Below are 11,602 nucleotides of genomic sequence, written 5' to 3'. Positions count from 1 at the left end.
TCTCTCTCTCTCTCTCTCTCTGTCTCTCTCTCTCTCTCACTCTCTGTCTTTCTCTGTCTCTCTTGCTCTGTCTCTTTGTTGTATGTCTCTCTCTCTGTCTCTCTCTCTCTCTCTCTGTCTCTCTCTCTCTCTCTCTCTCTCACTCTGTCTTTCTCTGTCTCTCTTGCTCTGTCTCTTTGTTGTGTGTCTCTCTCTCTCTCTCTCTCTGTCTCTCTGTCTCTCTCTCTCTCTCTCTTTCACTCTCTGTCTTTCTCTGTCTCTCTTGCTCTGTCTCTTTGTTGTGTGTGTCTCTCTCTCTCTCTCTGTTGCTCTCTCTCTCTGTCTCTCTCTCTCTCTCACTCTCTGTCTTTCTCTGTCTCTCTTGCTCTGTCTCTTTGTTGTGTCTCTCTCTCTCTGTCTCTCTCTCTCTCTCTTTCACTCTCTGTCTTTCTCTGTCTCTCTTGCTCTGTCTCTTTGTTGTGTGTGTCTCTCTCTCTCTCTCTCTGTTGCTCTCTCTCTCTGTCTCTCTGTCTCTCTCTCTCTCTCTCTCTCTCTCTCTCTCTTTCTCTGTCTCTCTTGCTCTGTCTCTTTGTTGTGTGTGTCTCTCTCTCTCTCTCTCTGTCTCTCTGTCTCTCTCTCTCTCTCTCTTTCACTCTCTGTCTTTCTCTGTCTCTCTTGCTCTGTCTCTTTGTTGTGTGTGTGTCTCTCTCTCTCTCTCTGTTGCTCTCTCTCTCTGTCTCTCTCTCTCTCTCTCTCTCACTCTCTGTCTTTCTCTGTCTCTCTTGCTCTGTCTCTTTGTTGTGTCTCTCTCTCTCTGTCTCTCTCTCTCTCTCTCTCTCTCACTCTGTCTTTCTCTGTCTCTCTTGCTCTGTCTCTTTGTTGTGTGTCTCTCTCTCTCTCTCTGTCTCTCTGTCTCTCTCTCTCTCTCTCTTTCACTCTCTGTCTTTCTCTGTCTCTCTTGCTCTGTCTCTTTGTTGTGTGTGTCTCTCTCTCTCTCTCTGTTGCTCTCTCTCTCTGTCTCTCTCTCTCTCTCTCTCTCTCTCTCTCTCTCTCTCTCTCTCTCTCTCTCTCTCTCTCTCTCTCACAGGCTTACATATTAGGCCATCAATCATGTTCAGCAGGCAATCAGTTCAGGCTCCTCTTTGGCTCGCTCTTTCTCACCTCACCTATTGCTTTTCTCTTGCCATCCCCTGAGTACACTCTGATTAACTGCCTGAAATCGACAGGTACAGAACCACAATTTTCTTTCTCCTTTTCACAATAGAATGACTCATTTAAGTTTTGAATAATATTGATAATATTTGTAGGGAATTGTATGGGTGACCACCAATGTTTTAAACCAAAAGTGTTTTCTTTTTTGTGACTTGCATACAATGACACACAATTAAATGGAAACAGTATATATACATAGTGATGGTCACGCAACGAAAAAGTTTAAAGACAACTTGTGCATTGCAGTCATTCCTCTGAAAAATAAGCCTGTTTTTAATGGCTTGATTACTCTCATTCATATTTATAAACTGGAATAAGATTAAAGAGCAGCCTCCCACCCTCCTGCCAGGCTAAGCACATATCGCTTGTATGTGACAGATAAGCTTCGAGTTAAAAGTTTCAGGTCCTGAATGTGAACCACTCCCCTCACCCGCCCATGAACTGCTTGCATGATTCCCATTGCACTCGTCATCGCAGAGAGAGCCAAGCCATCAATCAGTATTCATGCTTATGCGAATCAAATGTGCAGAGACAATAATGTGATATTACAGGCAAATCAATTATGAAAAGACCCTTAGGGCTGGCAGCGGAGGAGGGCCTGACAGGAAATGGATGCAGGAGCGTGCGGGGGCAGGGAAGGCGTTGTGAGCTTCACCCCTCCATGCCGCATGCTTATTTTCCGCATATGCTCCTAAAACCAAATGCAAAAGTTCACGTGTTCAGCCAAACCCTCTGTCCTTGACTGTGCTGCAGCTCCAGGTGAAGTCCCATCACAGCGTCACATAGCATGCATTGTGCAAATTCAAATCCCTTTTACCTCTGCCCTTTATATTTTTAAATAAAACCAAATGAAAGCAAATGAAACACAGGAGACCACACTGTTTGACATTCACCATATTCGTTCACTTTATTTGACTTGGAACCACTTCCTGCTTTCAGCTTTCCCCTCTGATTAAACCCAAGCAGAGTCGATTGTTTTAGGTCCTCTCCTGGGCCACCGAGACAACAGTTTGGCATCTCTGAGGCCTGGCCAGGCCTTTATATTAAATACGACCGCAAGAGGATAAGAAATTCAGCATGAATCAGGCAGCAAAGAGATCACAATGCAGCACTGGAAAAGGGGAATTATACTGGAGAGAGCGCGACAAACAGAGGGAAAGAGAGCGAGAGAATGGAAGAAAGGAGGGGAAAAGAGAGGACGGCTATAGCGCGGGGAAGTCGGAGCGGGGAGAAGATGGGCTCGCGCGGGGATCGGGGCAGCCGTGGCGGAGCTATCATTACCATACATCAGCACAATGGATGGGGCTTTCAGCGAGCGGTAATAAGAATTTGATAAATCATGAGCAGAGAATTAACTAGACGTCAAAACAATGAGAGGAGGCCCTGACGGATGGCAAGACGGGACGACACCGATTAGTCTAGCCGCTAGCCGGCCTGAGCGGCGAGGGAGAGATGAGCGAAGGAGAGGGGAGAGGGACCGAGGGAGCCAGGGAGGAGCGGCAGGGCCAGACAAGGTCAAAACGAGAACTCGCAGAGGAGACGGGTGGGGAGAGAGAGGAGGAGAAGGTCAGGAGATAAAAGGATGAAGACAGCGTGCTGAGAGGGAGGGAGGGAGTGAGCGAGGGAGGGATGGAGGGAGAGGAGAGTGCAAGCATGAAGGTAGCGCCACACACACTGTTAGAGGAATAACCAGAATCACACATTCATTCAAGTCGATGATGGCGACCCAAAAGTTTTTGCTCAGTTCTTTACACACTGAAGTTGGAATTCGAAGGCACAGTTGCCGAAGCCATACAAAATCAATAGCACATTTTCTTCTGCGGACCTAAAATGTAATTCTGTAATAGACTTTTGGTCAACACATAGTCAACACAGTTTTCGACATTGGCCATATTGCTTAATTACTACAATCTTTTGTGTTGACATGAAAAGCAGCGGTCAGTGAGTCAGCATAGCAAAGAAATTGTAACAGTGCAGGAAGATTCCTCCATGTACACATTCACGCTGCACCTGTGGAGACTGATTGAGTAATCCTTCACTCTGCGATCACACTGTCACACAAGGCAACGTGAATAATCTTCTGTGAAAAATCAATGAAAGCTCAATACAGAACGCCAGGAGAGAAGGAAGGTTTAAAAAGTCCAGAATCTTAAATAACTCTTGCTTATATGAAACGTGATACACTATTGTGTTAACAGGAGTTTTCCAGACCTCTGCTCGGTGCTTAATTAGGCCTGCCCTTGTGGCGTTTGCTTACTGTCCTTGAATGACTTTACTAGGAAAGCTCACCAGCTATTCGTGATCCTGAACTACTGATGCCCCTGCTGGCCATAGCATGTATTTTTCATGAGGCCTGTCTGAGGACGGTAATGAAATCTGCTGTGATCTTTAGTGTACCGGACCTTATCTGTACTGAGGGAGCGTGACTCTACACAGTAACATTTGTTTTTTGAGACAGGACACCCAATCACGATCTTACTATCTTGCTGTTACCCAGGACTCCATGTCTCTATGACCACAGTGACTATTTGTTGTAGATGCATAAATTCTTTAAAATAAATAAATATAAATATTCTCTTTATACTGTTTATATCATTTTTGCCCTCCTCAAAGTGTGCATACATACATTTGCATACATACAGATACATTTTAATGACTGTTGAACATACTGTGCCATAATGACAAAACATCCACCATATCTGCAAAAGTTCAGAAATGCTCATGAGAATAATACTTAATTACTCTTAATTTTGCCGCCATGTCCATGATTTTTTTTCAGAATCAATTAAAAGGACAAAATAGCAAAACACTTCTTGCGGCAGTTTTTTCGGAGAGGTGTTAGTCGCTCAAATTCCTTGCTCAAGACTATTACGAGCTCAACCTTTGTGCTTGATGCGGTGCAATACGCTGTGTGACGCCTGACTTCCCAAAGACAGTCAACAGCGCCCCCTGATGTGCATTAAGAGGCGGCTCGTGTGTTCCAGGCGTTCCAGGTATTCGCCCCTATAAGCAACCTTTCTTCTAATCTTCTAAAATTTCTGCTAACCTCCTAAACTTTCTCCTAACCTCCTAAGCTTTTTCCTTATACACATATTGATTCATGTGCTATGACGAATCAACGCCTGCTCCGATATTATATGCAAATCTGTAAAACAAACAAACAAACAGACAGAACACACAAACATGTATATACACACAGTAATAATGGCCTTTCCCATTGCTCCTGGTGTCTCTGTATATGTGATTGTTCCATGTTGATTTAGCTGTCAGACAGAGCATGTGTTCCCTCTGGGATTTATAGACTGTGATGTCGAGCCAGCGGAGCGGCGACGAATTGGCCAATATTGCGCCGGGCTCATTTGCTTGGCATCACATTAGAGCGGAAATGATGGCCACACAAAGTCATGTAAATGAGCCCGGAGAGCTCCTCATCACTCAGCCTGTCAGCCTCTTTGCTCCGTCATTATTTATGGCTGTAATCACCGCGATCTGCTCCTGGCCATAGAGCGCCCGCGCGCAGTCTAGCCTGTGCCAGGCAAGAGCCGCTGTTGCACGCGAGGTAATGTAAGCATACTGCTTTAAGGCCGCGCGGTTTAACTTCCCAACTTGTTCCCAATTTACAATGCAATGTTTCTCAACCATATGCAAACTTTACAGAACGCCTGAATTTTTCTGAATTCCGATCAAACTGCAATTACACAGCACGGTGTATACAGTTTTATTATCATACCACAGTATTTATACTTAACAATGCACAGTATATTGTACAACAGTTAGTTCCGACCTCACAATCTAAGAACCCGTGCTGAGACTCGTGATATCAGCAGAGCCGGTTTATGAAATTCTCTGAAAACAGCACGGGTTTTCCACACCAAAACCCCGCAGACGCGTTGCTAACCCAACCCGACTCTTCATGCGCTCGACAGTTAGCTGGGCTGTCTTGTATACGTGCATATACAAAACTGGAATTTAATACAGTAGATGACTTTTAGAAGCTAACATTTGACCTGCAGTTCGTTTAATCAGACTCTGAAGGAGACTGTGACCGCAGACGAACATCAAATTCCGTATCTGTCATTACCCTGAAAAGGTCGAATACTGTGACTGCAGAACAATTCATCACACTTAGGCCACCGCCGAAGACAGCCGAGCTGTTTTATGCCAACGCATGTCAGAGCAACCTGTTTTTCTAACTGCAGAATAAACATAAGTATACAAGTTAGAATATACTAATAACCCCAATAAATAAGTAATTTCTAAATTTTAATGCATTTTAGTTCCCTCGTTGATTTTCACCGTTTATTTTGGCTTTAATTTCAAGGTAGTGGTATATATCATGCCTTGTGCACTTGTCACTTGTACAGGTAATTGCTGCTGTTGCATAGCAACAAGTTTTTTTTATATTGTGGCTCTACTATTTGATGGAAATCATATGGAAACATTTAACTTTACATTTTTACTTCGTTTCTTTAGTTTGTAGAACTGTTTGTATAAGTTTTCGGCTCGTGCCTGCGTCCAAACGACAGTCGTAATGTTTATTAGCCATAACACTTCCTCTCGTGTTCTGCATGCTTAAGACTCCACTAGGCTTGTCCAGTACTAAGCCCTTTTGTGCTGAAATAAAGAGCAAAAGAGTGGTATAACAAAGGCAGAAAAAAAACGGCTGTTCGCAGCATCCATACATGCAAGCTATAATTATGCAGTGGTTAGGTGTGAAATTCCATCTTAATAAAAAGCTTACCTTTATTTTGGGCAACCTTGGGAGAGAAATAGAGGCTGAGGATCAAGAAGGGGGCACACACTCCCTTTTTAGACCTGTGCTGCATCCCAAGATGGCTACTACAAATAAGATACAAGTAAGCTAAGACAAATCTCACCAGGTTAAATGAGAAAACAATAAACTAGGTCGACAATGTGGTCATCCAGTTCAGAAAAAAAATCTGATTTACAGATCTTGTTTGTTTTATGTAGTCCTAACAGAAATTGTTGTTTTTAGACCTCCAGAATTAACTGGCTAAAGTCAAAGTTGAATGGAGCCTGGTAATTGGTCATATTTATAAAATAATATTGCATTTTAGGGATAGGCAATATTTACAGATATCTTAACCAGAGATAAATAGGGGCAGATTCCATTAGGGATAAATAGGCCTGGTGTACCTTTTTTTTAAACCAATGAACTAGCTCTGGGGCTGTAAGACAGCCTGTTTTTTTTTTTAAACTAATACTCTGTGCTATACATTGATTATTACTCTGCCATTTCTTTCTTTCTTTATTTTTGCAGAAGTACAACGTAATGTAAAATAGGGTCCAAAGGAAAAAGACTTTCTTATAAGCTACCAACAAAGTTATTAATTTTGAGGCAGGAGTGCTGCATCGCAGTCATTGTGGAATACGTCCTGACTGGGAAACAGGTCGCATGTTCTGGAGAGCACCTCTACGGTCGGGCTCAGTCGGGAGCGCGTCATTGACCTGATTAATCCCGAAAAGACTTAAACGCGGCACCCGGGATCCGCTTCAAAGATCCGTTGGCGTCACGACTGGGTTAGCTAGCCTGGCTAAGGAACAGGAGAGCAGCCAGGAACCAGCCCCTCAGATACAGGCAGTTAAGACAGTCATGCTGTGTTTCGGTTTTATGATATGAAATGCGGAAAACATGGGGGCCAAAGAATCAAGGATTGGTTTCCTCTCTTATGATGAGGCAGTCAAGAGAGGTGAGTTGTGGCAGTTTTAGACACAAGTGTAGCAGGACGTGGCTACTTCTGCAGCTCTATGCTGGCTAGCCACATTAGCTGGCTAGCGTTAGGTTAGCTAGCTCGCTGTCGCGCTAATCAGCTGTCAAGCTCCGTACTAGCTAACGTTATACTTCTCTGTGACAAAGGGATAATTTACATTTAGTTAAAGAACCCAATTGCATCAGTATGTGCCTGAAAATCGGATTATTCCTTTGCAGTCGCGCTGTCATTTTAGCGGTGGTGGTGTATTTACACCCTCGCCTAGACTGCCAATGCAGCTGTCATTTAAGATGGCTAGCTAGCTACGTTAAGACTATTACATACGGAACAACTGCAGCAACCAATCTAGAACCAAGCGAGCTCCTAAATGAACTGTGTCGTTCCGTTAAAACAGCAAAAAGCACATGTTGCTGCAGTTATTTGCGGCATTTCTGATACTGCACTTGAATGCCCCGGGCCTCGTATTTAGCTAACGTTAGCCAGCTAGCTAGTTTACAGATGTTTGGATTTAGCTAACGCTAGTCTGTTGCGGAATTGTTCGGGTGAATCTCCTCTCTTAAAATCCCAATAGGAGCTAATGTTGCTATTTAAATACGATGTTTTAACATATTATTATGTAAGAGTTTCTTATGGCACTGCCCAAATGTTTAACACCACTCCCATGTGTCAGAAATTGCAGTAGTTAGCATCCTTGGCACTACTTAACATTACTGTAACTTTATACGGGTTTGCATGGAAGGTCAGTTCTTACAGAGAGCCGTGATTATCAGTGCATTGATTTTTCATATTTCAGTTCCATAATCTTCAGAGTCCCTGTATTTTTTGTCATCATTTTGACTGTCATGTATTTTTTTTTTGTCTATTTCCATGTATTCGCTTCTCTAATCGCCTCAATTTCTCTCCTTTAGTGACTGATGTTGAACTCAAAAGGCTGAAGGATGCTTTCAGGAGGACCTGTGGCTTGTCGTACTTTATGAGTCAGCAATGCTTCTTCAAGGAGGTGTTGGGGGACATGGTTCCCCTCAATATTTCAGAGGTAAGGTCAGGCTTCCTCTTGTTGGCAGTGATAAAATATGGCCTGTTTGTGTCCTGGGCATGTGGAATGTGCCTCAGCAAGTTTGAGCATGTGATAATTGGCTTTAATAGGTTTCAGTCTATCTTCTTGTAAGTAGTCTGTCATCTGTGAACTTTTGTTCAGTAATTGGATGCTTAATTGCCTCTTTTTTTTCCCTTAAAAAAAAATAAAAGTATGCCTCTGCCATGATGGATTTTGTTATGCTAAAAATGTTAATCCCATCTGATTGTGGTTAGCCAGATTGAACTGTTTTTCAGCACTGATTTTATTTACTTTGTAACAAGCCTGTCATTACTACACTAATAATTATGCCATATTTGTGGATGCATATAGTTGACCATATGTTACATTTATATATATATATATATATATATATATATATATATATATATATATATATATATATATATATATATATATATATAAAAGCAGTTTTGGTCTTTGTAAATAACAGTTAAATATGAAAGACTGTGCTTAATCTGCTAGGCATGTGACAGAATACTGGAGCTTAAACAGGCATCTAGGGTCAGAAGGAAATAGGTTAAATGCCTGCATGTACATTTCACTACAGATACAAGCAAAAAATGCTGAGCAACTCAAGCTGAATATCTTGTTAGAGATATCATTTCATTAACAGAAAAGAGCAGAGACAACTCTTAAGCAAGATCAATGAATATAGTGTGTTGATGCTTCCAACTGCCATAAATATTTCTTTGTGGGGTATTTTTTTGCCAGTACAACATTTTTTTTTTAATTAGTAGTTTTTCCTTCTCCTTTAGGTGATCTACAGTTCGTTTGGTGGCACATCGAAAGGCCTGCACTTCAACAACCTCATTGTTGGCCTGGTGCTCCTCACCAGAGGACGTGATGAAGAGAAGGCCAGATGTGAGTGAGCTATCTATAAGCCAGTACCTTTTCAGCTTTCATGTGTGCAACGATACCAAGGATATACAAAAAATTATGAGCATTATTAGCAGGATACAGAATGCCGCCTCCAATGGTGTTTTTGACATTCAGGCTGGGGGTTTGTGTTTTTTTTTTTTGTTTGTTTGTTTATTTCTGGCAGACATTTTCAGTCTTTTTGCCAGTGAATCAGGCAGTTATGCCACACGAGAGGACATTGAAGCTATGCTGCAAGCTGTGGATGGAGAAGTCCATCCGTCTCTCAGGAAGTGCTTTACCGAGGTCAGCAGCTCACTCAAGTAGACAGGAGAAATGGATATACATGCATGTATCGTAGGCATAAAATTGTGAAATTACTTAAGTACCTTATGAGCTCTCTGATCCAGTACATAGTTTAATAACCAGTGCTTTTTGATATAACCTGAATATGAGCAGAAATTTGTCTTCACTCGTCGTTTGTTTGCATTATGTGACATATAGCTGAGCAGCTGCGTTTTTGCAGGACTGCATTTCAAACCTAAGCGTGCCTATTTTTTTTTTGCTAACCTCTGAACTTGCCACCGTGCATCAGCATACATTGTGCAGTGAGACACTGCTTGATGGTTGGTCTTTGTCTCTGATTCCTGTTTGTTCTTCTGCCCTGGTCTTTGGCAGGCAGAGAAGGTGAATTATGAGAAGTTTAAGAACTGGCTGCTGCAAAACAAAGATGCTTTCACCTTCTCCCGCTGGCTCCTGTCCAGTGGGGTGTGTGTGACTCTGACCGATGACAGCGACACACCTACCTTCTACCAGACCTTAGCAGGGGTCACACACTGTGAGTGTATTGTTACAATTCTGCATAGCCAAAAGACCAGAGACATTCTGCTGTGCCTAAGTAAGATTGAGCTTGTTTACTTAAAGGATGTGGCACTCCACAGACAATGTCCAACTCCATCCAAGCCCTGTACTTTCTAATATAATGGGTTTAATTCCAAAATCACAACAAGCTGTTGTTTGTGTAATCACTTTATCACACCTCAGTATCATCCTCATGCAAGTGTGTGCCACGATTGTCGTTAATTTAGAGAACAAGTGTGTGTGTGTGTGTGTGTGTGTGTGTGGGTTGTAATAATATAACTCCATTTTGTACCAGGAGTTTCGTGTGGCACCAAATAAGTAGATAAAAGTGAAGGTATGCTTTGCTTTACAAATGTCTGATAATTATGGGCATGTCATAGCAGACATGCATATTCATAACAGTAAGGAATAGTTACTTTTTTTTTTGTTGTGCAGTAGAAGAATCGGACATTATTGACCTGGAGAAGCGATACTGGTTACTGAAAGCTCAGTCACGAACTGGACGATTTGACTTGGAGACATTTATCCCATTGGTATCCCCTCCTATTCATCCATCCATAAGCGAAGGTATGTGGTTATAGATTTGGGTTTTTGTCAACATGTGATTTAATGGTTTATGGATTTTTTTTTTTTATTATTATTTGATTTCATCAACTTTTCTTCAGTCAGTTTTCAAAATAGGTTAGTGTGTCACTCAATCAAGCAATTTACCACAGACGGCGAAGTTGGCTTAAGTGAAGGCGCAATAACTGTGGGTTTATGCAATCCCTCTTTCAGGTTTGTTCCATGCCTTTGATGAGAACAGAGACAATCACATAGACTTCAAAGAGATCTCCTGTGGCTTGTCAGCATGCTGTAGGGGGCCCTTGGCCGAGAGGCAGAAATGTGAGTGCGGAGCCCTGCTGTCTCAGTGATGGTAAAAAGGGGATGGGTACTGGGCTCACACGAAATCTGGTACCGGGAAATGGCTTTAATTATCAGTGCAGGACTGTCGAGCAGAGCAATGCTCGTTTCATTGCTGTACTAGCTTTTAAGCATGTTTGTCCGACACAGGTCTGAAACCGTTTTTGGAGCTTTGGTATTTTTAGGCCCAAAGTTTGCTTTCTACCTGAACTATAGCTTGGGTCATGGTTTGAAGTGAATGCTTGTAGCATAAAATGCTGTATGTACAGTATGTAGATAATCTGAATCTTGAGCTTTTGTTGCTTATACCCACTTTTTGCTTTGGAGCAGTTTGTTTTAAAGTGTTTGATGGTGACCGTGATGGAGTTCTCTGTCGACAAGAACTCCATGAGATGGTTGGTGCTTTACTGGAGGTCTGGAGGGACAATCGTACTGACTTCATCCCCGTAAGTGGCCATGGAAAGAGGGCATATTTCCACATCATATCAGATTCTAATATCATACAGGACAGGCTTAACACTTCCAGATTATTTTATTATTCATTCTTTTAATTTATTTTATTTTATATTAGATTTTGATTATTTAGCAAAGCATTTAGTGTATGTGACCCATTTCTCTGTTCTTTTACCTTTTATTCTTCTTACAGGAATTGCAGGCAAATGTGCCTGATATCGTCGAAGACATTCTTAGGGTACATGACACTACACAGGTATCTGTGTGCACTTTTCTTTATCTTAACATACGTTTCTGAAATATATGTGCATACATTGAGGGGCTACAATTTCCTATTGCTCTGTCATATAGAAGGGCCATCTGACACTTGAAGACTATCAGATATGGAGTGTGCAGAGTGCATTAGCTGCTGAGTTTCTCAACCTCCTGTTTCAGGTATGAGCGGTCACCTCTGTGATGGATTGCATTTATGTTCTCCTGTATTGTTTCAGTGCTGCTTTATCACTTC

The 11,602-nt window shown here is 42.1% G+C and overlaps 1 protein-coding gene across 1 annotated transcript in view; it reads left to right on the top strand.

Moving 5' to 3' along the window:
* The first annotated feature begins 6,584 nt into the window (after window positions 1-6,584).
* LOC113589022 (ubiquitin carboxyl-terminal hydrolase 32-like) overlaps window positions 6,585-11,602 on the top strand; it is a 21,642-nt gene continuing 16,624 nt past the window's right edge. The window contains exons 1-10 of the mRNA XM_027028468.3: window positions 6,585-6,902; window positions 7,832-7,959; window positions 8,778-8,883; window positions 9,065-9,183; window positions 9,556-9,715; window positions 10,174-10,305; window positions 10,516-10,623; window positions 10,972-11,087; window positions 11,288-11,350; window positions 11,446-11,529. Of these exons, the coding sequence (XP_026884269.3) occupies window positions 6,845-6,902; window positions 7,832-7,959; window positions 8,778-8,883; window positions 9,065-9,183; window positions 9,556-9,715; window positions 10,174-10,305; window positions 10,516-10,623; window positions 10,972-11,087; window positions 11,288-11,350; window positions 11,446-11,529 (1,074 nt within the window). The 5' untranslated portion in view covers window positions 6,585-6,844. The remainder of the gene's footprint in view (window positions 6,903-7,831; window positions 7,960-8,777; window positions 8,884-9,064; window positions 9,184-9,555; window positions 9,716-10,173; window positions 10,306-10,515; window positions 10,624-10,971; window positions 11,088-11,287; window positions 11,351-11,445; window positions 11,530-11,602) is intronic.

Source organism: Electrophorus electricus, chromosome 19, assembly GCF_041902795.1.
Source record: "Electrophorus electricus isolate QZ-2024a chromosome 19, ASM4190279v1, whole genome shotgun sequence".
NCBI lineage: Eukaryota > Metazoa > Chordata > Actinopteri > Gymnotiformes > Gymnotidae > Electrophorus > Electrophorus electricus.
Note: the sequence above shows the minus strand (reverse complement) of the source record. Positions and strands in the feature narration are given on the sequence as shown.